This window comes from Sminthopsis crassicaudata, chromosome 3, assembly GCF_048593235.1.
Source record: "Sminthopsis crassicaudata isolate SCR6 chromosome 3, ASM4859323v1, whole genome shotgun sequence".
Classification (NCBI taxonomy): domain Eukaryota; kingdom Metazoa; phylum Chordata; class Mammalia; order Dasyuromorphia; family Dasyuridae; genus Sminthopsis; species Sminthopsis crassicaudata.
In genome coordinates this window covers 559,381,164-559,406,346 of record NC_133619.1, presented here as the reverse complement: position 1 = coordinate 559,406,346, position 25,183 = coordinate 559,381,164, and the positions used below count along the sequence as shown (strand labels likewise).

The window sequence follows — 25,183 nt, the reverse complement described above, 5'->3', positions numbered from 1 at the left end:
ATTTTTCAAAAAAAAACACTGGGCCACAGCCTAATGAATGCACTCATTAACCTTAATGGCATCAGGTAGAAAATGGGAAGATAGTTATTCTGGAAGACAGTCAATTCACCCTTCCAAAATAATTAAAACTACTGCATACAATAGTAGTGTTTTCCCTCTTTATAATGAATGGAAAAGATGAGGTAAAAAAGAGGTATTTGTTCACACGTTATCATCAGAAAGAAATATATTTGATCCAGTTGGTTGAAACTGTAACCTAGATCTTAATGTTCTAATCTTCTGAGACTGAGAACATTGTTGGCTCCAAGATGCAATGCTATCATGCTATATATAGCTCAGAGTATAGAATTATCAATGAGTTACTATGACTTATTACAAACTGAAATTTATCTATATCATTCAGCTGTCTTTGTTCTACTACCCCCATCAACCATATGTTGTTTATGGTTTGTGTCCCCAGAAGGAAAAAAACTCTCTCTTGGGCTAATGTGGTACTGCTGGGACACAGAAGAAGCAAGTTTCCCTAGAGAAAGATGGCAGGGTAATAGTTTAATATTTGTTACTTGATAATTTAACCTCACTACTATTTTTCTAGAGTATTATCTCTTAATACATTTAAAGATCACCTCAAGATCTTTCGGCATCACATTTTTCTCAAGATATTTTTTAAAAGCATTGAAGAATTGGCCCTGTTATGATTATCCTTATAAGTTATCAACTATAGGACAAATAAGTCTTTGACCTGCATGATTTAGCATAAAGGCTAGGGATCAATGTTAAATCATGCAGGTCAAAGACTTATTATGTGTGTGTGTGTATATATATATAAATATATATATATACATATATATATATTTCCCTTATATCATGTGTGCATTATATATATATATATATATATATATATATATATATATATATGTATATATATATGTATATATATAAGACCTTTTTTTATTTTTTTATAAATGTTTAACATTACAAGCAAGCAATATTATCACCATGTGTATGTATATAGGGCAGGAGAATTGGGTAACTACTATATACAGAGTATCAAAGATTTAGACCTATTCAAAAGACCTTAAAGTAATCTAGCTCAATCCCCTAATTTTATTAAAAACAAAACAGAGGTCTACATAGACTAAATGATTTGCATCAATAGTCAATACTAGGACTAAGATTTGAAGATTACAATACCAGCTATTTCTACAGAATAAGGTTTTCATCATTATTTAAAGTCTTTTGTAAGAGAGGCATTGAACTTGCAATTACATCTCATACTTATGATCATGGATAACATAACAGTCCCTCATCTTGTCTATTATGCTGCCCCTCTGTCTTACCTTGAACGATAAAGAGAACAAACAAACAACCAGGGTTATGGATTGTAATACAATATGGATGTTTTTGTCTTTCATAGCTCCCATTAAAAAATAAATGAAGTTAAATATGCTTTAGTCATATCACTGATCAAAATCCAGATGGAGAAGAATTTTAAACTTGTTCACACATTCACTTTTACACTGAACTGCTAATCATGCTGTTTCTGTTATATTGTAAGAACTTTTACTGATTTGGGTAGTGAATTTTATTATATACAAAATCCTCTGTGCTCTCTCAATAACTATTATGACCATTAATCTGCCTCATGTGCCAGTGGGTTAATACATTAGATGATAAAAATACTCAACTGTAAATTTTCATAGTCATATTTTACATAATATTTACATAATTTACACATATTTACATAATAAGAGCATAATTGCCCATAGTGCCAAGTCTATAGTGTTTTATTATTGTTGCTACTTGTCATTTCAAGAGTACCAACCACCATTGTTCATTTTATAAAAACATAGACTGAATAAAATTAGAAGAGTGATGAGATTCAAGGGTCTCAGAAATAGAACTAAACAGTTTCTGTAAAAAAACAAAACAAAACAAAACAATACTAGTTGTGCTAGAGAGAACTTAAGTAGGAATCTAAATTTTTTAATGGCCTGGAAAAGATAAGGAATGTATTGACTTTTTTTAAAGTATCAAATGAATTTTGGAAAATCCTAGGAATTAGAGGTTGTTAGTGGGGAATAAAAGAAAAACATATTTTAAGGCATATTAAACAATTGAGTGTATCTCTAGTGGAAATAGGGAGATTAAAATGATGAGTGATAGAATGGCAAGTTATGTTAAATGTTTTCTGTGCTGCTGTATATTTGGAATAATAAAATAAAGGAGAGACTAAAACAGGGATTTCTGCAAAAAAAAAAAAAAAAGTCATTACTATTTCTGTTCATCAGAAATATTCCACAATAGTTATTGCATATATTTTAAAATTTATGTTCATTATTTTGTGTTAGAGATCTTTCTCTCCTAATCCTGAAAATATTTTAAAATCTGACATAGAAACATCATTTTCTATTCTAGTTTCCATTTAGTCAGTCTCTGAGTAAGAGTTGATTCCTCTTGCTCCTTCCAGATATGCTTATGATCTTAATCTCATTATCTCCTATGTCCTTAGCAACTTCCCCTTCCATAATGCCCTTCCTTTGCCTAATTTTCAAAATCTCCTTATAAGTTAGCTTTTTTTCTACTGCTTAAAAATGTCCATTTTTCTCCTATCAACAAAAGAGGCTTCTTTATTACCTACCCTGTTACCCTATCCACATTTCAAGAAAATCATCCTCTCCATTTAATTCACTTCTCATCCTTTTTCTATCTGACTTTGGAATTCTCCATCAGTTATTCTCCCCAAAGTTACAAAAAAATTATATTTGCTTAATTTGACTAATTTTTATTTTTTTTGACTGCTTTGCAGCATTTGACACAGTCATGTACCTTTCTGGGCTTTTGTGCATTAGTTTCCTTCATGCACCCCAATGGAACATTCTCTCCTAGTTCTGTGCCTTTCCACAATCTATACTCTCATCACCTCTGCCTCACAGATAAGTGAGCTTCCTTCAAAGATCAGCTCAAGAGGAGTGATCTATAGGGAAATGAGCCTTCACAATCTCTTCCAAACTCATTGTTCATTCCTTCAATCACGATATTAGGTAGGGAAATAAATAGATAGATAAATAGACAGACAGACAGACAAATAGACGCATAAGTTTTCTATTTCTATCTACAGATGTAACATATTCAACATCATTTTTATTTTCACTTTAAAGTTTTCACTTTTCATTTAATTATAAATCTTTCAAGACAGGATTATTTCATTTTATCTTTTTTTAATCTCTACTGCTTATCTCAGTATTTGGTCATAATAGTAAAGTTTTTATAGAATAAATGATCATAAAGTAGCACAGGGATGTAGTAAGCAGCAAAAGGAAGATGGCAATGGTAAAGGAATATTTGAAGATACTACCTTTGTTACCTTCAGATCTATGGAGAGCTATAATCTGACAGGAACAGATCAGATAATTTCTAATGTCTCTTCCAATTCAAAATGTTGATGATCCCAAAAACCTATAGAAGTTGAAGGACATTGAGAGAACTTTTAATTCAGAGGCTTAAATTCCTGGATAAAAGTCTCAGCTTTGTCAGTTATTAGCTAAATAATCTAAGTCATATTTATTAATTTCACCAGACCTTACTTTCCCTTATCTATAAAATAAGGAGAAATAATCATATATTTTTACTACTATTACTATTACTACTGCTGCTTCTCCTGCAGCTATTAATACTACCTCTTCTTCTTTTCCTCTGACTATATGACCACTATTACTACTCATTACTTATACTACTATTGTTAGTAGTATATATCAGTACTGCTGCAACTAATAATAACAATAGCATTTATATAGTCCCTATTATGGGCTAGATACTGTACTATTTTGTTCAATCCATTCAGTCATGTCCAGCTCTTCATGGGCCCATTTGGAGTTTTCTTGGAGAAGCTATTAAAGTGGTTTCCCATTTCTGTCTCCAGTTCATTTTACAAATGAAGAAGCTGAGGCAAACAGGATTAATTGGCTTGTGCAGGATCACACCTTTAATAAGTATCTAAGGCAAGATTTGAATCCTGAATCCAGGCCTAGAACTCTACCCATTGAGCCATTTACCTACACTTATAAATATTACCTCATTTGTTCCTACTATAATCACAGGAGATAGGTACTATTATAATCCAAATTTTCCAGATGATGAAACTGATGGAAACATATTATCTGACTCATCTAAAGTCACACAAATAATGAATTTCTAAACCTGGATTTGAATATAGTTCCTTCTGCCTCCAGACCCAGTTTCTTATCCACTGTTCCACCTAATTGCCATAGTATTACTGTAACAAATAAAATTATGTATATTAATTTTTCACCTTGAAGCACTAATTTGAAGGCATTTTTAAATATTGTTTCATTGTTACTTTATTGCTATCTTAGAATCATTCTCTCTAGGCAAGTCCATATGAATATAAGATAATCAAGAATGTATTTAATTTAAATATTAGAGTATAGCAATTTATCCAGACTTTTTTATTGATCTCTTTTGCTCTATGACTCTCAAAATGACTTTAAAAATGAAATGACTGCATAATAAAGGTCTTACCTGCACAAGGTGGTACTTATATGATAGCATTGTGTTCTGTTTTAGTGGTGAGCAAACTACCTCAGGCCATTTTTAATATAATCTACACTTATTAATAAGTTGTATTTTGGTTTTGGTTTTTGTTTGGGGGGTAACTTTTTTTTAAAATACAATAAAGTTTCACTCAAAATATAAAAGAAAAATTCTTACACTGACTATACAAAACCAGGCAGGGTAAATTTGCAATAGTTTGCCTACCTCTAGTCTATAACTATAAATTACTCTCTAAATAACATGTTCTTAAATTAATAGAAAGAAATAAAAAGAATTTTAAGGTCTATATCTTAATCCAAATAGTGTCATTGTTGTTTTTGTTGTTGTTGGTAGTGATAGTATTATCATTTTAGACTGTTTCTGTATTTTCATCACTGTTAATAATTCATGGTATGGAATTCCTTCCAGAAATGCAGGTCAATAAATTCTCTAATATTGTTTTGGAATACAAAGAATTTTAAAACTTCCCTGTGGTTAGATAGTCTCTATGTGTCAGAAGCATAACCTAAGCACCAGTTTTCCTGTTCAGCTATATATCCCTTATATCAAACTTTGTCTCTCGCTTATTTCATAGTGTGTTTTAAAAAAAGATAAACAAATGTGGGAATATAGGAAATAGATTTATAATGAAAAGGAGGATATGAGAGATGAATAAATTAGTACCCTAATGTCCTGACACTTTCTTTTCAGGGAATATTACCTACAAGAGAAGGTACATGCAAAATCCCCATTAAAGTCAAGGAATGAATTGTGAAGGGCAAATTGGGCCCATTACAGGCCTACATTTCTTATGTAATATCCCCAATAATAGTCTTACATAAGAATGAACTAGAATTAATAAACAGAGCAATTTCATAACCAACTTTCATGGAGAAGAGAGTCTGTTCATGACAAATATCATACCTGAACCCATTTGCATGGTGCCTCTGGATGTCCGGAATGCTAATGAGTCATTTTCTCATAGCAGTGGGATAACAAACATACCCAAAAAAGAAGGGAAGGCATGAATATAATAATCTCACTTTATTTTAACCTGCCAGTTTAAAATAAAACTTCCTCAGTCTTAAAAGGATCATCAGGAAGATGATAGAGATTAAACTAATGTAATGAAAGCAATGATGAGATAAAGCAAACTGCTTTGAAAGGTTTTCTATTTTCCTGGGAACAAGACATGAACATAGAGAGCCATATGCCACAAAAAGCTTTCCCAAGCAATGTTATTTTATAATATTATCATTAATATATAACAGATATCATGAGGGAAATTTAAAATCAGAAAAGGGAGTGGTTCAGTAATGCAGCAAAAGTAAAATTTGGACAATAGGCAGTCTTTGTGCTTTACTGAAAATTATGAAAATCTCAGGAAATAATTCATTAATTATTAGCTAGTATGTATGTATGTTTGTATATATATAACCTTAAGATCTGCAGAGCACTTTGTAAATATTTCATTTTGTCCCCATGAAAATTCAAGGAGAAAAATGCTATTATTATTTTCATTTTATATGAAAATTGAGGTTAAATGATAAACAGGGTCATACATAGCTGATAAATGACAGAGAATGAATTTGAACTCTAGTTTCCCTGATTCCAAATCTTGATTGCTGATTCCAATATTATTCACAGTACCATTTAATAAAAGGTCCCCAAATCAGAGAATAATAAGGGTTTATTAAGAGAAAAAAATGAGATTTCGATAGGATGACAAACCATGAATATGTTAGATCAATCTAGATAAATTAAGTTGCTGAAAATATTAATATAAATGATCAAGTCCCATAATAAGATCTATGTTGCCTGATGTAATGAATGACCAAACTGTCTCCAAAGAGGTCAGCATTTTGGTGCCAAAATGGTGATTGTATAAATAAAAAGAAAAGCAATGCTTAAAGGATTCTTATATTCTAATAATGGGAGACAATACATATGAGAAAATTTCAAGGAAGAGAAATTCACAGGAAAAGTAGTCATTAATTTGATTATTATTGTTAGATGAAGCAGGGTGGAAATAGGGGAGGAGAGAGGAGTGATTAATTGTCAGGAATATAATATTGGAGAGTAGCTAGACCAACACTTAAAAATTTGCTTGACCCCAGGATGTAAACAGGAGCTTACACTCTGAGACCAAGCTAATTAATCATAGTTATCTGATTATTGAAGTCAATCAAAAGGTGAAAAGCGAGAATTAAATGAAACTGCTGGTCACAGAGTTGGAATATATATATATATATGTATATATATATATATATATATATATATATATATATATATATATATATATATATATATATATATATATATATATATATATATGAAATGGTATAAATGGTATTTGACCTCTTGTCTTTCTGGCTCTGTGGAATACCTCTCTATTCATTGTTAGGCATCTTCTCACTATACCATGCTGCCTTTGTAAAATAATGCAAGGAGATATATTTCATCTTTGTTTTTGTTTCCCCTCTATCTGGCATAGAGTAGGTGCTTACTAAATGCTTGTTGAATAAGTAATTAGTTTCTACAAATTAACTTATCAACAATCCCCTTATGATACTACAAAAGGCAAGCACAGGAGGAAAGACAGAAGGTGGAAAAATATTTGAAACTTTAAAAACTTTTAAGCTAACTGTAATCAGTCAAAAGTTATTTCCTACTGATAGATGCATCCATTCAGTCCCTGATAGAAAAGGGTTTCAGTGAATTTATCTTTTCAAGCTCCATCTTAGAGATTGCCCTCTCCCTAGCCAGGAAACAATCAATAATTTTGCATTACTCTGTTCCTCTAGTGAGATGGATTATATTTTTTTCATCAGTGGACAAAGTAATTTAAAAATTTATGTTTAGAGATACATTGTACAAACTTACTTTATCATCATCAACTCTCTCTGGAACTTAAATTATATTTTAGGGGATTTCTTGAATGGAAAGAGTTTCTCTACCCATCTTCCCTCTGGGATATGATTGTAGTCTTTGTCACCTGTCCTTGGTCTAAGTTTTACATTCCAACTTACTTCATTCCACCTTGCAACACAAATACAAAAGAAAAGCAGTACTTAAAAGATACTTTTCTTCTAACAGTGATAGATAATACATGTAAAAAGTTTATTTTATGTAATTTTTTTCTGGGAATTGTTTTAAAGGATAAACTGTATGTCCCTTGTAGGGTTGTTTCACCTAATATCTTGTTCTTATAGAACCAGTTAAGTATTTTGGATGGTAGTGAATGTCTAGTATTTTGTCTCTTTAGTTTTAGAAGATTAATTATAGGCTACATTCTATGATATGTGTCTTTGATGAAGAGGTTGTATAGAAAGAGTTTTCTTTGTTTTTCAGATTTATCTATATTATTGTCTTTTTTAAATGACCTATGATATACATATCATATATAACCTAGTGACTTTATTCATTACTTATCCAAAGTTTCATCACCATATTCTGGTGATTTTTTCTCTAATCTTACCTTGGAGAACAGATAGAAAGTTTTCCCATAGGCTTATACATGAAGTCTCTAACGCTTACTGGAGCCTGAATAATATTTTTTTTTTCATTGTCAGAACTACAAGCTCTGTGAGAGAAAGAAAGACCCATGCCTTATCTTTTTAAGGAATGGAATTTCATGTCCTAACTCAGTTAATATAATTAGTTTAAGAACATGATGAAGTTTTGCATATGTAAACAAAATGATTTATACCCTTTGATTCCATTAAGGGGTATGGATCAAGAAAGAACAAGTATAGCTAACTAACCAAGAATGAGCGTACCTTTGGGTGATTTAAATAGTAAGGAAATTTCAGTGATTACAATCCAGGAAGGAAGGTGTCAATCAGAAAAAAGGCCAAGGAGTACCTAGAGGAGGCAGTCCCTTGTGCCTATACCTGAAGACAGGGGCAGAATAAGTTAGTCCCCCAAAAAACACTATACTTTTATTCTCATTCCCCTTTTATTGGTTTATTGATTTTATTAGCAAAGAAAGGAGACAGATATCCATCCAGGAGCAGTGAGAGATATATCAGAGACAAAGAGAACAAAGAGTGATAAATATGAACACACACAAAGATAACTACTGAAAGGTAGCTAATTGAAAAATAAAAGCACTTTAGGGATCGTGATCTTTGGTGAGGAAAAAAAAAAAAAAGGTGCTGGTTATGGATGCCAGCAGAAGTTACAACTCAGGGTAATTTCATGAGACCTCTTGAGGCCTTCTACAAGCAGGGGTCATTAATGGCTATCTGCTAACTATGACTGACTACTTTCATATTTAAAGTTTGAGTTCATTCTCCTCAGCGATTTTTTTCTGTGAAGGGGAAGAAATGTAAAACATTTTGGAAACCTTAAAGTACTATACATAAATGTCACATTTAATGAGTATTATATCTTCCAAGATCTTGTGTCAAAAATCATCATGGAAGTCTTTGCAAGTTGCAATGGCCACATTGCCCAGTAATTTTAAGAGACTCAGATAAATGCACTTGAGTAGATTATAATTGTTTCTCTAAACAATGGTATCACTTCTCTTTATGTGTTTCCCACAGTGATGGTTGGGCTGACAGGTATGATGTGACAGAGGGATATCAACGTGAAGCTGTTGGTGGAATCACTATCAAGCTCCAATCTCCTGATGTAAAGTGGTTTGATGATTATTATCTGAAACTCCGACCAGAAACCAACCTGCGAAATCCTTGGTTCCAAGAATTTTGGCAACATCGCTTCCAGTGCCGGCTGAAAGGATTTTCACAGGAGAACAGTAAATACAATACCACTTGCAACAGTAAGTATTTTGTACTTTTTTTTTTCTTCTAAAAGGAGAAAAACAAAAATCTTGATTGAAATGACCATGTCTGGGAAATGTAGATACAATTTACTCCAGAGAATGACTATTGTATAAAAGGCCAATTCTGTTATTCCAAGTACTGTACAGATATTTGCTTCAGAAGATATGTAGCCTCTGTTGAGACTGGAAATGTTTAGATAGATAGATTACCTTAACATTCATGAGTAAGGCAGAGAAAAATGCTTGTTTATGGAAGATGGAACAGACTAAGAATTATCATGGTAGGTTTCTCATATTAATGATTTAATATATGATTATCAAAATTTATACTAAGAAGAAATAACGTCGCATAATTTTGTTTCATTGGCAAAATCATTGTGTATTCAGTTATTAGACTAATTGGAATGATGATCTGATAAACCAGTAATCTATGGTAGTAGAAGAGATAGTGGAAATGAATAAATGAATGAAATGAGATACAGTCATTAATCACTTACTATGTGCCTGCTATATCCTAGGAATAGGACTACATACTCATCTGCTGCATTTGCTGTTTTTGTAACCAAATTATAACTGAGTTGTAAGAGCAATGAAAATAAGAGCTCATTTTCTATAGCATTTGGTAGACATTGATAATAATAAAAATAATTTGCATTTATACAGCATACAACTTTATGGGTTAATGATCTTTATGGGATATTACCAAGAGATATTACCAAAGAAATAAAAGATAAGAAGGTTGACTGTTCATCTATTAAGAGGGAGATATGATACAATGACAGCCCAATTGCTACACTGATACCCATAAAACATAAAAAGACTAAAAGGAGTCTCTTAACCCAAGGGGTAGAAATTTCTAGAAAATATATGGGTAAATATATCCAAGAACTTCACAGGAAGAGAATACATGGATGGGTTGCTGTCTTAATTAATTCAATCAAGACAATAAGCCCTGATTAGATACTCAATGTATGGAAAATACTATACTAGAAATTAGAGATACAAAAAGATGAAAAACATTCCTGCCCTCAAGGAGTTTATATCTATCTCATGAGAGACCACAGTGCAATATTTTTGCCCAACTTCCATTTTTACTAATAGGTGAAACAACTAGATGACATAGTATATAAGAGTGCTGGCTCTGGAGTCAGGAAGACTTATCTTCCTGAATTCAATTGTGACCTCAGATACTTAATGGTTTTGTGACCTTGGGATGTCACCTAATCCATCCTGTTTGCCTAAGTTACTTATGATGAGAGTTAGGAAAGGGGGAACTCCTTTTGGTTCGGTGCAAGGATAGTCTAGTGACAGCGCAGAGTCCTCTGTAAAGGAATTTACAGGCCCGAAAACCTAGATTGATAAAAAAAAAAAAGGTTTATTGTAGGAGTTTGGAAGTAAGGGTAAAGGTAGAAAGACTCCAGGGCCAGAGGTGGTCGCTGGGCAGACAGGAACCCTGACATGGTCGGAAGGGGGCTCCTGCAAAGAGTAGACTTCCAGGGTTCCCCTTTTTATAATCTTGAAGGTGAGTGGAGTCCCAGTCTCCTGGCTGGTTTCCACCAGGGTTAGCATTGAATAGAATTCAATGGGTTTTTAGATAAGGAAGAAGCTGTTTGTGGGGGTTGGGGAAATCTGAGCAGATAGTGGGGAACTGGGAAAGCCTGGATATCATTGGAATTCAAAAAGGGTACTTTTTGACCAGGATTTGTGAATCAAAGATCCTAGCTTCTTCAGTCATGGGGGGGAAGGGGGGTTGGGAATCAGAAAGGAATCTTAAAGGGACCTCAACCCCCATCACTTATTTGTAAAATGAGCTAGATAAGGAAATGGTAAGCCACTCCAATATCTTTGCCAAGAAAACTTCAAATGGAATCACAAAAAGTCAGACATAAATGAAATAACTGATTAATAAGTAAAACATGAAAAATAGTAGACTGCTTTTCCTATAAGGATATCTTAGGGATCTATTATTCTTAAGTCCCCTGTATGATATCTTAAGTCCCTAATATCAATCAAGAGAATAATTCTAATCACTTTTTAAAAAGATTATTTACTATGAAGATATACCAAAAACATTAGACATAAAATAATTCAAAAGATATGCAAAGGAGCAGGAACATTTTTTTTTCCTTACATACATGCAAAGTTCCTGAAGAGAATGACCTCAAACTTAAAAATACAATAGGAACAAAACATATGCATATTAACACATGCAGCCAAGAAAAAACACCTTGGCCTCTGGCCCTGGAAATTTTTTTTATCTTTTCCCTTTAAGAATCCCCACCAAGTTTGCTTGGAGCTTGGGGTGCTCCCTTTATTAACTGTGATGAGTAGCTTCAGAAATTAGTTGCTGAGGCTTTTTGTTTCTAAAAAGGTCATCTTAGAGTGAGCTTGGCTAACTTATGACCTTAAAAAACCATGGTCTTGTCAATCATGTCTCCAAAAATTCATCCATTCAAGATCAGAAAATAATATTTTGGCACAAATACATGTAGGACCCTTGGGGAAATACAATTTGATGTCCCTTTTCCACCCAACAACTCAGAGTAATTTTTCTAACTGGAAAATGTGAAAGTTCATCTACTCTAGCTTTTCATATATACAGTTCTAGGATCAGCAAGTAGATCAGTGAGTCCTAAGTTCCTTTAGATTTTGTTGTTTAGTCATTTCAGTCATGTCCAATTTGTGACTCCATTTGGAGTTTTTTGACCATGATACTAGAGTGGCTTACCATTTCCTTCTTTAGTTCATTCTATAGATGAGGAAACTCAGAAAAAGAGGGTTACACCCTAGGGTTGCCTAGGGTCACATGTGAATGTCTGAGACCTGATTTGAATTTAGCTTTTCCTGACTCCAGATTGAGCACTGTATCCATTGAGTCTCCTGGATGCCCATCTTGGTCTATGAAAACAATCATAAGACTTTTCATCATTATGTAATGTTAACTTTGAGTCATCCTGACTGAATACTGGCTCCCCAAGTTTCTATATATTGACTTACAACCAGGCAAGGAATACCTGAGCATGATGCAAGGATTGAGTCCTCACTTAGCCAGCCTCCTATTATAACAGAATAATAGCTTTTGAGTTAGAACATATTTCAGTTTTCATCACTCTAGTATTGCCTATCTCTATAAAAGTCCTTGGAATTGATTTTTTTTTTTATTGTTTGTATTTAGTATACATTTGAAATGAAACTTTCAGACAAAACTCTAAAAATTTTGTAACTTTCTCCATAGCAAGTTATTAGTGAAATCTTAGTATTTGGAGGAGCTTTATCTAATTAACCAAAATATTTCAGGGTTTTTTGTTGTTGTTGTTGTTATTTGTTTGTTTTTTCTGAAGCAGATAAAATGGCATAGTTTCAATTATATATATATATATATATATATGTATATATATATATATAAAATTGCTTCTACTTTATAAAAAAAAATTAAAATGCTTTCTTATAAATCTAAAATACAAAAATAAATAAATTAATTAATTAAGAATAGTAAATGAAATCAGTTTAAAATACCTAGAATACCCAGAAAATGGTAAAAGTTAAAATTGTTATCTAATAATTCTATTTCTGTCTATTCTGGACAAATTTCTAAAGACTACACTTTTTTAAAAATCATAACCTCGACAGTCAGTGTCATTCAGTCAGTGCTTCCCTTGACATGAACTCTACCTGTCGCCCACCTCCTGACAAGATTATGACAGCTTGTTGAATGTTAGCAGTGTCCCAGATGCTCAGATCTCTTTTAAAACTAGCTAAGGTTACATTGGCTTATTAAGCTAGAATTCCTCCTACAATCATTTACAGATAACTGGAGTTAACTATATTCTCTTATATGACTGTCATTTTCTTCACAGAATTCCTCTCCCTATCGCCAATATCTTTCATTAGCCTGTTAGAATGCCCTGATTCTGTAAGAAAATGTCAGGTACACACTTATTAATTTGTTAATTATTCATAAAAATTCATGTCCTTTGACAGCTTACATATAACCTGAATTTATCTCTTTTCAAATTAAACAAATCAGGATTGTTTTCACTATTTCACTAAAGGTTTATTTAAAAATAATAAAAACATTACTAATTTCTGTCTCACTTCAACACATCTGTTTTTTTAAAGTTTGGCCATTTACACAACAAAATCCTAGCCAAAGGTCCTGGTGACTTCTTACTGGAATTGTAGGCAAAGCAGTAAAAGGAAAATACCTTCTAAATTATCACTTATAAATCTAACCATATTAAAAAAAAAAAAAAAAAAAGAAAGTAAATGTCACAAATGTCACAAAGGCATTTGACAGAAAGAAGAGAAAGCAAAATGGAGGAGTGAAGTTCTTTGCTTTTTTTTTTCCCTTTTCATTGTTCTCTTTTTTTTTCTTTATCTCTATTGAGTGGAAAGTCCTGGATTTATTTTGAAAAAAAAAGTTTATTTTATAGCAATGTCACAGAAGAAAAATCTATCTTGAATCCTACACATATAACCCAGAATAGTTATTATAGGTCATTCACTTATGCACCTTTAATAAGTATGGTATTTCATCCAACCCAGGCTTAACACCAACTTCTTTCTAATCTTCCTAAGCATATAGTAACATTGTTTGAACAAAGAAGATGTTGAAGATTTCTGAAATTACAAAATCAATTCATTTTACTTCAGGACAGTTCTAATTATTAGAAAGATTTTCTCTGTATCCAACCTAAATCAATCTCTTTGTAACTTTTATCCAGCACTTCTGTTTTTCCTTTCTGTGGCCAAACAGATTGTCTATACTCTCATTCATAATAGGATTTCAAATATTTTAAAGAAATGATCACATTCTTCCAGATTCTTATCTTCTCCAGGATATTTATCCATGGTGCCTTAAATTGATCTTACTCATTGCTCTAGATGGGACTATTCGACTATATTGCATCCATCTGCCCAACATGTTACCTAGCCCCATCTAGTTTTGTAGTATTTACAAATCTGAAAAGTTTTGCCTTTAAGCCATCTATAATTTTTTTTCCTTTTGCTGAGACAATTGGGGTTAAATGACTTGCCTAGGGTCACACAGCGAGGAAGTGTTAAATGTCTGAGGCTAGATTTGAACTCAGGTTCTCCTGACTTCAGGGCTGGTGTTCTATCCATTGCACCACCTGTAGCTGCCCCATCTATAAAAAATTGATAAAGATAAAGTAAAGGCAGATCCCCAGTAATAAATACTTCCTGTCAGAGTGGAAAAGAAAGGGAGAATACCTGAACCTTTTTCATTATATAGAGAATAGTTGGGAAGAAATGCTCCTTATACCAATGCAAGTTGGTACCTTCTTTGCAATTTATAATCTTAGAGGCAAGCCTAAATCATGGAGAGATTAAATTATTCCCCATAGTCAAAGAGCTAATGTATGTCAAAGAAAAAGAATAGAATTTTCTTCCTGGCTTTGAGAAATATGTGTTCATATAACATATGCAGAGACATTTACATATGGTCTCACCCATTAGAATGTGAGCTTCTTAAAGAGAAAGATAGCATTTTTTATTTTCTCTGCATTCCAAATATCTGATAAAATACAATATCTGACAAAAATAAACTGTTAATAAAAGCTTATTGATTGATTAATTGATATACTATACTATTAATAATTTATTTGAAAAAAAATTGTTCTTAATGCTCAATTCCATTCAAAAAAATTCTATAATTACATTAATGCCAGGTCATAGTATAGCAATGATATCATTATTGTCTTTCTTCTAAAGATGTTAAAAGATAAATATATTGAATATCAAGTGGAGAAAAGCAAGAGCAGCTAAAGTTAGTTTGAAAATACAGAACCCAAAAAGGCAAATACATATAACATTTAAATTATTGTACTTGGAATAATAGAATAATCAATTAAAACTCCTTTCTAGAAGAAATGATAATATTTATATTGATCCTTTGATTTCTCCTCATTTAAATTTAAAGTGTAGAACTAATATTTTATTCAATTAAGGCCATTGAATTTTCTAAAAAGGAGAACCTGGGTTCAGATCCCATAGACACTTATGATCTTACCAACTTTACCAGTACTAAAAGTGTGCTCTAGATATTTGTTCATTATTTATCACCCCTATAAAAATAGTTCATATTTTCCTGTTTTGCATAGTTTGATTTGAAAACCCATTATCATCTTTATAATAGCTGAAGGAATTAACATTCAGTTAGGGATTAATGTGATATTCTTGTCCTAACATATGTTTTGGATCATGTCCTTTCAAAGTTGCTTTTAATGCCAGAAAACTCAAATCTCTGTTTAGGATTCCATTTTAAAGGAAAATAATATGGAATACAGTAGAATAAGAAAACATTAAACAGTTTTGTTATTTACCACAGCCATCTGTCAAACTTCTTGTTTGCAAGTTGATGAATTCACAGTATATAGGAAACAAGATTAAGTTCATTATCCATTTAAGTACTGACACCAACACATGCCTTTCTAGAACTCTTTCAATTTGCCATACACTCATCGTTAATTAAAAGTAATCTAATGATCTTCACTCACCTGCCTGCACACTCAGTTCTAAAAAGGTAAAAAAACCAAAATTCTTTGTGTATAAGGGGGTTTTAAATGTAAAGATATTGAAAGCTACACTTGAAATGGTAGTAATCAGACAAAGCATAAGTTGTAAGTCGTGAAACTTTTCTTATTTTAAATTTAAATAGAGTTTATGACAGGTCATACATATAAACCCTTAAATATTTTCCTCTGATAGAAATAGCATCAGGATTTGGAACCATAAGAATCCTGGATAAAAATAATTCTACTTCTGAAATTTACTAGTTATATGATCCTTCAAGTCGCTTAAACTCTATCAGCTTTACTTCTTTGATCTGTCCAAAAAAAAAAAAAAAAAAAAAGCTGAAAATAATGGTTATGTCACAAGGATCAAATGATCAAAAGTCTGCAAATATAAAATGGGAAATAATGCTACAGACGAGAAAAGGGTTGGTAAGAATCAGGAAGGTTAAAATCCAACTTTTGATATGTCATGCAGGTCCATCTCCAGTTGATTTGATTTGTATCTTGGTACTGGACCCCCAAATGACTCTAGAGGGGAAAGTGAGACAGATTGACTTTTCACTTAAATTTAATTCCTTTGCATGTTATGGCATCACCCCCAATGACAGGGTCCTCTTCAAGAATGAAGAACCAACAACAGCGTGTCATGTCTTCCTGATTACAGGTCTAACATATTATATACTCTGACTAGCTTCTCAATATAGGATCCATTACATGTATTGCCTATTTAGTACTGGAAATGTATCAAGGATGCTTTCAGTGAACTTATAGAGCAAAAGTTCTTAACCTGGAATTTATGAATTTTGTTTTTTAATATAACTTTCATTACAGAATTTCAATATAGTTAGTTAACTTTATAATCTTAATATGCCTTTTTTGCATATAAGACCATATTTCTGTAAAAAAAAAAATCTATAAACTTTACCATATTTCCCAAGGGTTCCATGAACTACAAAAAAATCTAATGATAACCTTATATCCTAAATGTATTCACCCACAGAAAGCACTTATTTTATCAGTCTGTGCCAAAATCAGTAGACCATTAAATGTAAAGGAACACTGGTGGGATAATGATTTATGTCATTTCAATCTGAACCTATAAAAAGATGAGAAGAATATGATTACAACAATAGCAATATAAATAAAATTAATTTTATCTATGGTTACACAGTATGTTAGGAAACAGTCTTTTCTGTTCAAAGTCAACCTATGGATAACTGTTCAAATAGTCAACACACCAGTCAAACTAGATGTTTACCCACTTCTGTGTTTTTACTTATTTCTTTCCCCACGCTTTAAATACCCTCCAGTAGGGGGGCAGCTAGGCGGTGGAGTGAATAGAACACCAGCCTTGAATTCAGGAGGACCAGAGTTCAAATCTGGTCTCAGACACTTAACACTTCCTAGCTGTGTGACCCTGGGCAAGTCACTTAACCCCAGCCTCAGAATAAATAAATAAATAAATAAATAAATAAATAACCTCCAGTATCTGTCTCTGTGTGCTGACATCCAATCATCATTCAAGACTTGACTCAAATACTATCCTAGTCAGCTTTCTGTGAATCTTCCCAATAAAAATAATACTCTTCCTCACCTAGTTTAATAGGGCTTTGTTTGCTTTAATGCACTTATGGTGCTATGACATGTCTCACATCCATTTACTGATCTTTTATTTGAATCCAGATTTTCTAACTTTAAATCAAGTCTTCTTTGTTGAACCACATTACCTTGCTCTATTCGAATTTCTAAAATGATCATTTGTCCTTAGAGAAGAATCAAAACCTGGAACATAAAAAGTTAGAATGCATGGAAGAAATGAGCCTATGCTTGGATAGGACCCAAACTACAGGTCCACAGAGGGAGTTTTCAGGAGGTAGGTACAGAATAATAAAGGTGACATTTTGTGGCATAATTTATAGGCTTGGAATCAGGAAACCTGGGCTCAAAACTTGAAATTTACAGCTGCATAATTCTGGCCAAGAAAACCCCATAGACAATATCAAAATGCTAAAAAAAATATGACATTGGAAGATGAGCTCTTCAAGTCAAAATGTTCATGGAATCATAGAAAAAGACATGGCTGAGAAACTTACAATAACAACCCTGGGCAATTCCCTTAATCTCTCTGATGGTAAGATTCCTCATTTGTACAATGTATGCATATATATGTGTATTTTTATGTATAATTATATATATGTACATATATACTTACATAAAGTTAGCTTGTAAGAGCTCATTATTACATTGTCAATGTGAGCATTTATTTATTCCTTGAAAATCTGCAAAAGTTTTAAATAAAGGCTCGATTTATTATCTACCCTTGTAAAAATGATGGAGAAAATATTGAATGTAGATTAAATTTAGAAATGTGCCCTGCTTAGATTTTTTTTTTCAAAAAGCTGGTAGTTTAACATTCACCAGCACACTGTTGCATATGTATATCTATATTCTTCAATATGAGTTAGCTTGTTACTATCAACACTTAATATAAGGTTGAAGGGTAACAATCCTATTTGCTTCAGTTCTTCATCTGTAAAATGAATTGGAGATGAAAATGGTAAACCACTGCAGTATCTCTGCCAAGAAAACCCCTAATGAGATCTCAAAGAATCGGATACTACTGAAAAAACAACTAAACACCTGAGCACAATTTAGAGAAGAGAAGGACATTTGAAATCACCTAGTTCAACCCCTCTTGTTTCGAAAACGTGAAAACTGAAGCCAAGAAAGTTTAAGTGGTCTTCTAAATTCCCCACCAATAATATTTAAGTAGAGATTCAAGTCCAAGTTTTTCAATTTCTCTTCCTTTATACTATACTGCTTCCTATGACTGATCAGGATAAGAGGTACCATTGGTGCCATAGAATATGGCAAAACTCAGTGAAATCCTGTGTTTCTGTATCTCATGCTGCCTAAAGCTGTGCTCTAACTAATGGTCAGGAAGTTGAAAGCCTCACCCTTCTGGGGTAAGTCGTGATAGCAGAGGATACCTGATCAGACAAACCCTCCCCACTATAACAAATTGCTATTTTTTTTTCCAACATGATGGCACCATTCTTCTTTACTTATTATAGCCAATACTAACCCATTCTCCCCTACGCCCACCTTTACTTACTGGTCTCCCCTGGCTGAGCAACCTCCCAATCTCTCTGAGCAATTACAAACCAAATGAGACTCTAGCACCCACACTGGTAGCAATATAGACAAAATTGTCTCTCTCCTCTTTCTTTAACTATACCTTATCCCCAGATCACCTTGAGGCTCTGGCAGGTACCCAAGGAAGTACATTCTAGGACAAAAGCCAGTAAGTAATAATACTGTGATTCCTCTCCCCCTGTTTCATTTTCTTTAAAGATCAGAATTAGTCACATGGGATGATCAAGCATAGATAAGTAAAAGTCCCACTTACAGATTTCCCTTCATTTCCCCTAAAATCTAACTCTCTTCCGTTATAGGCCAGAACTCTGAACTTGAAACAAGAATTCTTGCAAGATGCTAAATCAGTGGAATTGATAAGATAATAGTTATCTAGATTAGCATGGTGCTCAATAGTTCTCTAAGTTCAGCATGATTGATTTAATCTTACAACAAATAATGGTTTCCTAGTGATATAATGATTGGTTTATACTCACTCAGTGTAGAGCATATAAGCTGGGAGTCTCAGCCAGACTAGGGAAGACAGACCTAGGGAAGACAAGCAGACTGGAGGCTGAAGCACAAGACCTTGCACTCAGATTCATTCATCCCATCTCACACCCTGTGGTGGCAGGCGTGTCCTCCTACATTTTCTCCACTGAAACCAACACTCCTGACAGTCTCTCTAGAAAGCTAACCTGGCCCCAGGAAAGGAGACAAAACTTTGAAAGAGGTAATAAAGGATTTGGACTTTAACCCCTGGCTATTCTTGTGGTGATTACTTGGCTAAAAGGAAGGCTGCTGCAAGACCTCAAGAAAACTGAACCAAGAACATTATATTCTTCCAAATTAACCTATTCCAAACAAGAACACAATTCTTCTAGTCACTAAAGTTCACACCCTTGCCATCATCCTTGAATTTTTATTCTCCCCCACCACTATTGAATCTATTGCTAAATTCTAGCATGTCATCCTCCACAGCACCACTCCCTTTCTTTTTTGTATGCCCCCATAGCCTCAGTCAAGCCCATAATCACTTCTCACCTCTCACCTGGACTATTGAAATAGACCCCCCCCAAGCCTCAGAATTTTTTTTTGTATTCTATTCCTTTCTTTAATAAATTTCCAAAGGGATTTTCCCAAGTACAGGACTCATTCTTTTATGTCTAAAAAAGTTGGACCTAACTTGTTCATGAATCCATACCTTTTAGATTCCTATTCAGGTAAATGGTTGATAGTTACAAATATTTTTTTCTCTTCATCCTTTGTAATTTAATCAGGATCTCTTGCTACTTCATATTCCAAATTTTCTACTTAGAGCACTTGAAAAAATTGAACATCTAAAGGTTTTTGATGCTTCATTTTAACCTATAAGTATGCTTTGCTTACAATAGCCATTACTCTTGTAGGACAACTCTAGAATTAGTAAGTCCATATTCAAAATATATTTATATGATGAAGTTGTTTTTGTTGTTGTTTAAAAACAAAAGTCTAATCTTTATGATTATCTTTCATATAGGCAAATATCGAATAACAAAAATTTGTGTCATAGAGTACAGGTTCAGTGTTCATAATTTTGTCAAAATGAGCAAGCCACTTAAACTCTTTGAGTCTCAGGTAACACTATAAGACTATACAGATGGACCACAATCTGTTATTCTAAAAGAGAGAATTCCCATACTGATAAAAACTAGTTTCTTGAAATGTTAATATAATATCAAAATGAGCTGGAATTCTTTAGGTAGGTACAGATTGAAGACAGAAGAAAATCAAAGTGAAGACAAAAAACCCCATGATGTATGTCAGATGAAAATAAATCTGGATTTTATTTTCTATCTTCTCAAAAAAAAGACAGAGAAAATTCATAAATTGTTTTTTTTTTTCAATATCTGTATAATAAAGAGTTGAATGTTTCTGAGGAACAGGATAAATAATTTTACCAATTGTGGTTTATTGAAAATTACATTGAACACTTAGAAATATAAAAGTGAATTTTCTCTTCTCCATGCAATATGTTCTTTCAAAAAAAAAAATGTTTTGTTTATTGCATTCTAAACATCTCTCCCCACTTTTTAGATGTGAATGATCCATCCATTTACCTAAGTAAATTAATTACCCTTTTCATCGTACACCAAAATAGAAAGTGATTTTTGGGGAAAAAAAATTAAAAACATTTAACCAAAGCTCAAAAACCAAAATGATTCTTTGCTCAGAGAAACAATGGTTATGATCACAAACCAAAGCTTCAAAGGAGAATGAACAGAGACAACAGGGAAAATCAGGATCTTTTGATGATATCTATAAAAATAACAATTAACCAGCAATCAGTAATTAAGTGCTAACTTTGTGCTGATAATCCAAGAGACAAAACAAAAATGTTCCCGACCTCAAGGAGCTTTTAATCTATCTAGAGAGTTGATGTGTATATACTAATGAAAATGCACAGAAAATAAATAGAAATAATTTACAGAGTAAGTGAAGTAGTAGAAATTTGGAAGCTCAGGAAAAGCCTTACATAGAATATGCAGCTAGTTTGGAATTTGAATGAAACTAAATAATAACTTATAAGCATTGAGGACAACCCAAACAGGTCAGTTTGGCTAAAAAGTAGAGTTCTTGAGTAGAAGTTATATGTAATAAGAATAGAAAGATACTTAGAGCCAGATTGTGAAGATCTTTGAGTGCCAAATAGAAAATGTTGTTCAATCCTAGAAGCAATAAACAACCATTAAATTGAAATGTTTTAAGCAAAGTAGTGAAAAAGTCAGATCTGTGCTTTAGGAATTTCATTTTGACAACTATGAGAAGACTAAGAGGAAGAAAAGAAACAGGCATGTATTGTGTACCTACTTTCTGCAAGGCACAAATATTATCTCATTTTTCTCATCATAACCCTAGCAGATAAAGGATAAGGAGATAAGATAATATCTACACATCATTATTGAGAAAACTGAGATAGAAAGTTTAAAAAGTTATCCACTTTCACAAAGCTAGTAAGTAACTGAGGTTGATTTTGAATTGAAACCTTCCTTACTCAAAACCCATCACTCTATCTACTTCACCCCTAGTTACCTCCCAGGAGAGGAGAGGTGAAACAGGGAGATGAAATAGTCAAACTAGTATTAATTAACGCTCTATGTGCCAGACACTGCTAAGCACCAGGAAGGCAAAACAAAACCCAAATGACAAAAAGTAATCCTGTTTTCAAGAAGTTTCTGGGCTAAATTGGGGTGACAATATTTAAACAATTATGTATAAATAAGATATATATAGGATAAATTAGAGGTGGTCTCAAGAGAAATTACTAAGATTAAAGCAGAACTAAAAATACCTTCTTACAGAAGGTAAAACTTTAGATAAAATTTGAAGGAAAAAAAAATACCAGAAAGCAGAGATGACATAAGAGAATATTCCAGTGATGAAATACAGATAGGGAAAAGGCTTGAATTTAGGAAATGAAGTGTCTTCTTCCAGGAGCAGCAAAGATGCCAGTATCATTGTATTGTTGAGTATGTGGAAAGGAGTAAAATATAAGACTGAAAAGGTAAGAAAGGATGAGATTATGAAGGGATTTCAAAGCCAAACAAAGGATTTTACGTTCAGTTCTCTAGGGATTAAGGAACCACAGGAGTCTGTTGAGTTATTGAATGGATTGGGAAGACATTGGTCAAATCTACCCTTTTGGAAACTCAATTGGTTAGGATGACTGGGTAAGCTACAAAATCATTAGAGTATAGTGAGAAAATATTAAGGTCTGGAGGGAAGTGGCAGCTCTAGGACGAGAAAAGAATTAATGTCCTATGTGTGTATATATATATATATATATATATATATATATATATATATATATATATATATATCTGTCTAAGTATGTGCATATAAGCACACGTATACATGTATGTGTATACATAATACCATGCATAAGTATATATATATATATATATATATATATATATATATATATATATATATATATATATATATATATATATATATATATATCCATGTTTAATACTTACTTAGGTGTGTGTATATATTCACATTACGTATGTGGGTGTGGGTATGGGTGTGGGTGTGTATATATGTAAAAAATTTGTATATACCTATATATAACTTATATGCATGTATATAAATCTATAAGACCTATAAACATTTTTATATATAACATATATGTACATATACATGGCTGCATATATGTATATGCACACACATATACACACACACACACGTGTGTGTGTGTGTTAAATGGCACAATGATAGAGCAATAGACATGGAATCAGGAGGGCTCATCTTCACGTATCCAAATCTAGCTTCATAAACTTACTATATATCTGACCCTAGATTATTGACATAGAGGCAATAATTAAAATAATGTAAGCTGATGAAGTAAGTGGATATATAGATAAGCATGTGAGAGACACACACAAGCATATTGAGACATATAGAGGCAAAAAAAAGACAAAGACAGAGAGAAGTAAAGGAAACCCACTAAAGAATCTTAGGGCACATCCATATTAGGACATGTAAGGTAAACAATGATCTAGTTTAGGAAAAGAGAAGAGACAGAGAGAGAGAGAGAGAAGAATTGCAGCTAAATGGCACAGAGAGAGAGACAGAGAGAGGAAGAGAGAGAGACAGAGAGACAGAGAGAGGAAGAGAGAGAGACAGAGAGAGAGAGAGAGAGCGCCAATAGGGATCAGTTTGATAAAAACTCAGATGGGGATGGATACCTAGGAAGAGAGTGATACATAGTGTTAAATGCTTTGGAAAATTTAAAAAGAATAAGAAACTGAGAAAAGGCTTTAGATTTAACAGTTAAGATGTTATTGGTAACTTTGGAGAGATCAAGTCTAATTGAGTGTTTAGTAGAAAATCCAGATTGCCAAGGAATTAGAACATGAGTTAGTAATATCTTTGTGTAAGAAATTGATTGTGAAAAGGAAAAATATAAGATATTCTTTGAAGGGAATGTGAGGATAATTAAGGGTTTTCTTTACATTTTGCTGAAGATTTGATTTTTGTTGTAGGCATCGAGGGACAACAGTAGGTAGGAAGAGTTTGGAGATTAGTGTGGGAAGATGATTAGAATGGTGGGCAGTTCTAGGAACAGCAAAGAGATTGTTGAGATATAATCTCAAGGCTCAAAGAGGGTGGAAGATGAAGAAGAATACAAGAAGAATTAGGCTCCTTTATTAGAATTGCTGAGATATAAAAATGGCTCATTTGTGCTATTCATGAGGGAATAATACCTGGATTTATAGTCCTTACTCTGTCATTTCCCAGCTAAAAGTTCAATGGTTAGAGTGCTGTGCCTAGGATCAGGAAGACTTGAATTCAGATATGATCTCAGACACTTATTGACAGACTAAGACTGAAGTCACTTAATTTCTTTTTGTCTCAATTTCCTCAACTGTAAAATAATAGTACTTACCTTTCAGGATTTGTAAGAGATTCAAATAATATAGTAGTGAAAGCTATATAAATGCTTATTCCCTTCCCCTTCTTCTTTCTCTCCCTTTCCTTCCCATAATGACTACAGAAAGATCACTCTGAACCTCATAAATATCTATAAAATCAGTCTAGTAACACTCAATCAAACTGCAGATTTGTTGTGAGGAAAACATTTCTATAGACATAAATACCAGACTTTTTTTTTGTTTTTTTTCCTCAGTATTTTATTTTTTCAAATGCATGTGAAGATAGATTTCAATATTCATTTTTGTAAGATTTTGTTTGCCAAATTATTTTCCCTCCCTCCTTTACCTCCCCCCTCACCAAGGCAGCAAGTATCTCATATAGGTTACATATGTGCAATTCTTTTAAACATATTTCCATATTTGTCATGTTGTACAAGAAAAATCAGTCCAAATGGGGAGAAAAAAAATCACAAAAAAAAAAAAAAAAAAAAAAAAAAAAAGCAAATAAAAAGGGGAAAATACTAAGCTTCAATCCACATTCAGCCTCCATGCTTCTTTTTCTGGATGCAGATAGCATTTTCTATCCCAATTCTATTGGAATTGCCTTGAACCATCACAGTTGATAGGTAAATACTTGTGTTATAAATGTATACAATGTTCTCTTGGTTCTGCTCATTTCACTCAGCATTAGTTCATATAAGTTTTTTTCAGGCTTTTCTTAAATCAGTCTGCTAATCATTTCTTATAGAACA

General features: G+C 32.8%; 1 protein-coding gene across 4 annotated transcripts in view; it reads left to right on the top strand.

Moving 5' to 3' along the window:
- The window catches only part of GRM5 (glutamate metabotropic receptor 5), a 696,817-nt gene that overhangs the window by 529,407 nt on the left and 142,227 nt on the right, over window positions 1-25,183 (top strand). For all 4 annotated transcript variants that reach the window (XM_074304687.1, XM_074304689.1, XM_074304688.1 and 1 more), the window contains exon 4: window positions 9,105-9,340. In XM_074304687.1, coding sequence (XP_074160788.1) covers window positions 9,105-9,340 — 236 coding nt within the window. The remainder of the gene's footprint in view (window positions 1-9,104; window positions 9,341-25,183) is intronic.